This window comes from Gavialis gangeticus, unplaced genomic scaffold (assembly GCF_001723915.1).
Source record: "Gavialis gangeticus isolate Ggan-Ray unplaced genomic scaffold, GavGan_comp1, whole genome shotgun sequence".
NCBI lineage: Eukaryota > Metazoa > Chordata > Crocodylia > Gavialidae > Gavialis > Gavialis gangeticus.
Genome location: NW_017728992.1, coordinates 137,544,081 through 137,550,634, shown reverse-complemented (window position 1 = coordinate 137,550,634; position 6,554 = coordinate 137,544,081). Strand labels below are relative to the sequence as shown.

At 37.6% G+C, this 6,554-nt stretch overlaps 1 protein-coding gene and 1 long non-coding RNA gene across 3 annotated transcripts in view; one reads left to right on the top strand and one right to left on the bottom strand.

Moving 5' to 3' along the window:
- The window catches only part of LOC109304970, a 16,056-nt gene extending 10,743 nt beyond the window's left edge, over positions 1-5,313 (top strand). Inside the window, exon 3 of the long non-coding RNA XR_002099518.1 lies at positions 5,301-5,313. This is a non-coding gene — a long non-coding RNA (uncharacterized LOC109304970). The remainder of the gene's footprint in view (positions 1-5,300) is intronic.
- Positions 1-6,554, bottom strand: part of HNF4G (hepatocyte nuclear factor 4 gamma) — an 81,738-nt gene that overhangs the window by 12,134 nt on the left and 63,050 nt on the right. For both annotated transcript variants that reach the window (XM_019527822.1, XM_019527821.1), the window contains exons 5-6: positions 3,801-3,956; positions 195-282 (exon numbers count right to left, since the gene is read on the bottom strand). In XM_019527822.1, coding sequence (XP_019383367.1) covers positions 195-282; positions 3,801-3,956 — 244 coding nt within the window. The remainder of the gene's footprint in view (positions 1-194; positions 283-3,800; positions 3,957-6,554) is intronic.

Genomic DNA, 6,554 nt, shown 5'->3' with positions numbered 1-6,554 from the left:
ATTATTACTAAGTGGTCTTCCCCCCACACCTTTAATTTCATGCAATCCTGAACATTTAAATTGATAAAAACCAAAATAAATGTTTAAAAAATAAACATTCATTTTCAAGATTATTAAAAAATAAAAATTGAATTCTGGCAAGCTTATATGCAGTATAACATAGTATTCTTAATTTAAACAAAATAATTATTTACCTAAAAGTAAAACATCTTTGTACATCATAGACCGTTTTGCTGCTCCAAGCAACAGGTGTTCCCCAGCGTGTGCTCTTAGTAAGGCAACCTTTAAAAAAGATCAATAAATAAAAGAATCAGCAGAAAAATAAATTAATGCTAAAATGAAAAATGCACCATAGTCAATAGACTATCCCAGTTACAATTTAAAATACATTTATTTTTAATTTTTAATAACATTAACATAGTTCTTCACTATAATTTTGTTAAAACATGTAACTTTTGTCACTGAGCAATATATATAAACTGGATTTTAACATGGTATATGATTTTGCAAAAAGTTTATCACTGAATACAAGATAAAAATCTCAGTTTCATAATCTCCCTTTCCTTTACATATAAGTTAACTCTTGAATTTTAAGTCTACACCAGAGGTAGTAGTAATAAGGTTATCATGCTTTATTATGGCAAATATTACCATACACTATTGCATTTTGCTCAGCCTGAATCAGTTATCCCAAAGATACTTGAGCTGTCTTACCTCTCCAAAGTATAAAAGCACCATGGATCTACCTTCTACTGAGGCAATTTCACTAGTTCCAAGGCCTCTCATTTTAGCTTTTAGAGAACCTGAAGTAAATGGGCAATTCAACCAACAAACAGTTTTGCTACAACTGCTAATTCTTAATAAGCAAACAACTAAGAAACACCATGCACAACACTAAAAATAGAATGTCTGTAAGAATAACAGAAAACCGTTTAGTATTGCAGTCAAACAGGCTAATTTTGCTCTGGTATATAGGTAAGGAAATCCTGGCGAAACTTATAAAACAAAGCATCTTTCTTATAGTCAATAAAGAAGAAACCTGATTCATACCAGGAAGGCAGTTAAAAAATGCTCACTAATTTAACATTTTACGTTTTCTATTTACATTCCATTGTTTATAATGACCTTCTAGAAGCTTGGCAGAAAGATCTATTTTCTTATGGATTTTTTTCTTTTTCCATTATGCAAATACATTTTTTCCCTTTTGTGATTTTAGTGTGAGATGTTCAAAGCTGGCTGAAGAAACAGAATTCAAATGAAAAAACTTTCAGAATCTCAGCTGCAACAGATCTAACACATCTTCTGTTTGCTTTGTTGTTTGTAAACCTGGTTGCTTCTGAGGTCAGGAAGAGTTGTACAAATTCTTTGCAGAATAAATGGTAACTAAATGCAGCCAAGGGTTATCATATATACAGGAGCACCTGAGAAAGGATCAGGTTTTGTGAGGTAGTTTTAGAGTTTGAGAAATATTTCTGTGGTCTTAAATGTAGGTTCAGTTTTGTAAAGAACCAGACTAAGATTTGTTCCAAGGTAGACTTTTACTCTAAAAAGAGCAGATTCTTAGTCAGCAATCTGGTCTTTTTCCAGTTCCTTCATGCCAGCCTAAGCTACAAAAGCAAGTCATATTGCTTATTTTTTCTTTTCCTGCCCCTGCACAATCAACCCAACTAAAAGGCCAATCTGGATTCCATTCTTTCTTCTTTAATGTAATTCTTTATTCAAGTCTTTTACATGTGTGAAAACCCTTCTCTACTCTAGATTTACACAAGAATTACTGAGATCATCATTTGAAAGGGTCTTCTTTGGCCTGAAGCATTGGTATTACTGGAGAAGATAAAGAGGAATGATCCAAGATTGACTCTCTGACCCAAATCTGAAGTTGTAGCACTGACATAATATTCTCACCATGCTTTTCATTGCAAACTTGAAATATTTGACGCTGTAAACACAGCAAATTGGAATTCTACCAAGCCATTTTTACAGTCATTTTCAGTGTTGAAGCACATTTCAAGGCCAGGTACAGAAATTACCAAGTGACCCATAACAGAACAGAAGTTCAGCACACATAGATTGGTTTAAAATGGCGGAACCTGATCTAAGATTTGTGCCCCCACAAAAGGCAAATGTGTTAGTTACTGATTGAATCTACGCCACTTACAAAAAATTCACTTAACTTAGACTGATTCCACTTTGGGCTTTGAGACTATCTGTACGTAGCTCCAAAGATGAAAATCAGGATATTCTTAGCAAAATATGTGGTTAGTCATACTAGTCTGAAGTCAGGCAGAAGGCAGGACAGGGTGGCACTTTAGAGACTAACTCATTCAGAGAAGCATAAACTTTTGTAAGTTACACCTTGTCAGACTCTATTTCATATTTCATAGTGTCTGAGGAAACTCATGCTTCTCTGAAGTCAGAAGTGAATCCATACGGTGCCACTCTGCCCTGCCTTCTTCCTAGCAGTAAGCTAACCTCCCAGTCTCTTGCTTCATGACAGTACAACCTAAAACAACATGAAGATACAGTTTCTGAATTCACTTTAGGGTTCTCATTCTCCAGTCTGTGGGTATCTGACTTATCAAAAAGTGATGATATATTACATCCATGGGGAAAATGCAAGCACTTTATACAAGTTTAGAATAAATCTTTGACTCGGATTAAGAAAAATGTCACAAGAGCATTCCCAACGCTAAAAATGCTATTTCCTAATATACTGCATTCTATGGCAACTTATCTGCTGTGAATTGGCATCAGTATGTTTGATTGCAGCTGAAGACTCTACTGGCATATGTATCTTGCAAGCATGGGGTAGCTATTTCAAATTAAAAAGCATGCTGTCTCATACTTTACAAGCAGTTGAAGTTGAATATGAACCAAATGTTCGTCAAGGTTTGAAAATATTTGAATGGTGTTTTTTTAAAGCATTATCTTTTATATTTGCATGCCTTTGGAATTTCTGGTGAAGATGAAAATAGAACATTTTATGAGAAGGTCTGGTCTTTTGAAATTTCCAGTGAGAAGATTTTTACCCTTTTCTCTAAGGGCACTGACAGATATGTAGCGCCCCACTGTACCTCACGGCACTTCACAAAAAATGACTTTTTCTATTGGTTTGGTGTGGGGAGGTGGGGCAGGACTGTGCTCCACTTTGGAGCTGATCCAGGAAGAGCAGCATGCATGCAGCCTCTGTCCCCTGCCCTGCCCCCCCACTCTTCCTAGCTCTGGTGCTCTCTGCACGATGGGAGGGAGATAAGAGAGGGAACAGAGCTCCAGCCTGGGGTTTGCCAAGCCTGCACTGGAGTGGGGGGCACAGACTGGAGTTCCCATTCCCTTGTCCCCCTCCAGCACAGGCTGGGCAAATCCCAGCCCAGAGCTCCATTCCCCCTCACAGGGGCAGGGCAGGGACTGGGCTGATGCCTGATCAGACAGAAGTTAATGAAGGTTCTCTGCTTTGGAGCTCCTTCCTCAGAACACTTGTATAATGAGGATTAATTTATCATGCAATTGGGCACTTTTAAAGCACTCTGCAGCCATGCTCTTCTGTTAGGGCATGGCTGTAGAGTACTTTCAATGGACAGATATCATTACTGTCATTGCCTTAATATACAAAATGTACTTCAACTTCTGGTAGTTTTTGTGCTGTGTTTGAAGAGCTGCTTCAAAACAGGGGTCCAGCACCCAGAACAGATGAGCCAGACCAGACAGGAATTATCACACAGCATTTCTACTTGAATGAATAACTGAAAAATAACCAAGTTTCTTTAATTGTTTTATATATAAATGTATATATATTTATATACCTGATCATCCAGTGGTAGTTCACAGAAGGCTGGGATATATTTAGCCCACTCCACAAGGACTAAAAGCTGCTGCTTCATAGATTCACAGACATCACCAATAGTGGCAATTTTCTTTACACTTATGTCAGTATTAACACTAATATTTGACATAGAGATCTGGTCATATTGAGAAAAAAGATATCAAGAATATATCATGCTATTATTTCATATGTTTCCACTGATCCACAGTACATTTAAATGTAAACAGAACATATAGAAGTAATCATACACATCATTGATTTTTTGATAAAACAGACACCATCATCTTGCACATAAATTATAACATTTAATATCCCATTGTTACTATTTTAGCATTGTATTTTATTGCAATAAGAATTATGCTTATTAAACGTTACAGGAGCTCCTCCTTCTAAGCAATGACTGTCTTTAAGATACTAGTGTCCTTATTATTTTTGGTTTATTTCATTTGTATTTATTTATTTATTATTGCATTGAATGAAGTAGACCTTCATCTCATTTTACAAAGAAAAAGCTCAGAGGAATATATAATAAAGTTATAGGCACTCAGAAAGATCTACAGAAAGTATGAAGATTCAGTGTAAAGATATATATGTTTAACTTAAAAAGATAAAACAAGATTAAGTGTCTAAAGAGAAAACTTTGAAGTAAAGAACCATTATGGATGTTTCAGAGAACGTGTACCAACTCTGTGTATGGCTACCATAAGTTCACAGCATTCTGTGAAATATGGAGAAAGAAGCATCTTTCTGGCGCTAAAACTGGAGCATTTTTGGATGACTGGTGAGGTGAATACTGAAATCCTCAACAATTTCTTTAAAAAAAAAACCCGAAACAGTACTAGGCTTGTCATAATAAAAGCAAATGAAGACAAAACTATGCAGAAACTTGGAAACACTTTTCACTAAGATACATGCCAATTTTTATAAAAACCATACACAGAGGCCAAGAAACACACCATATCTGTCCTTCATATGCTATATCTCAAACTAGAAGCAGTGCAGTTATCTTAATGTGTTTCTCTGTGCATGCCATGTTAGAGAAGTTCTGCTTCTTAGTGCTGCATTATGCTGGCTACCAAATATTTTCATGCCTACCTAATCCTGAACCTAACGCTGCAACTATATAGAGACTCACAGTGAAATCATGATCTAGGACAGCTCATAGGGATTGAGTTTTTAAGCTGACATTCACTGATTCCATATAGGTCAGTATCCTGAAATAAAATGTCATTGAAAACCAACAGGGGTGTCTGTACACACCCCCGGTTTTAATCCTTATTAAATTAAATAGGTTTATAAAATTTAAAGTTGTTTATTTTGGAGTGCTGCATCTGTGCTTACACACATTTGTTTTTTTGAATGAATTACCCAGGTCCCTGGCCAGCACCACAGAAAAGCTGGACAGTCCAGCACTGCCTCCCCCCAGCCTGGGCCCCACCCCCACGCCCATGCCCTGCTACGCAGCTGTGGAAGCAGGGAGCACACAAACCACACAAGAAAAGAAAAAGCAGAAGCAATTTTAAGGGGTGAACTATAAAAAAGTTGCAGTGCCCTCTGGTGCACAAAGAGGCTCATTACATGTCTTTGGGTGCCTTTGTGTTTGTACACAACGAATCCATGGATGCGATGCTTTTATTCCCAGCAAGCCAAACTGAACTACATCTGAGGAGTCTTAGTTTAATGAGCCAGAAAGACTTTTAAAGTGTCCAGAAAACCCTCTCATGCAAACATTCATGCAGTTGCAGTACAATAAAAGGCAAGAAACGTGGCATGTACAAAGTCCCCTGGAAATCAGCTCCAAGTTCAATGCTGTAGCTAAGATAAGAATGTAGTCCTTGGATGAATAATCAGGGGAATAGCAAATTAGAACAGATAGGCGGTGTTGCCTCTGTCTACAGTTCTAGTATATAGTGTATACCTTACAGTTCTAGTGCATACCTTACAAAAAAAGGATGTTGAAAAACTGGAAAATTTAATAGAAGGACTACAAGAATGATCTGAGATCTGGAACATGTAGCTTAAAATGAGAGTCTAAAGAAGCTCAACCTATTTAGTTTGCCCAAGAAAAGACTAAGAGATGACTAGAACAATGTCTACAGGTTCCTATATGGGGAACATATTTCTGATAGCAGATGGCTCTTTAACCTGACAGAAAAAGTGCAAATGAAATCCAGTGTTTGAACACTGAAAGTAGACAAATTTTGACTACAAGAAAGAGATTTTTTTTAACAGTGTGGACTAGTGTAATTTAGAGACTGGTAAAATATCTCTCACTGACTTTAAATCAAAACCTGATGTGTTTCTAAATTCTGTAACTTCAAACAAGGATTAATAGGCTTTAGAACTTACTCTATAAGGTTCAACAGTCTGTGTTATATAGGAAATCAGGTTTGGGCTAAGTACACACACTCAAGAAGACCGAGGCAGAATTGATTAAATCTTCAAGGGTTTCTAAGCCACATAGATTGGTTTGGGAGGGAACAGAACACATTTATCCTTCAGTGGAGAGCAAGGGGGCATGCAGATGCCCGTACTGACTGAAGCCAGAATGTAGAAGGCACTCTAACTCACCTCCCAGTTTGCTGGAGATTGCCAAGGGCAGCTGAGTGCAGCCAAGTGGGGGCCATCCCTGATCAGCTGTTAGGAACACATCCCCAACACCCTGCTGATAGCCACGGGGGGGGGGGGGGGAGCAAAGAATCCCCCCCCACACCCACCCCCCCCTCCCAGCAGC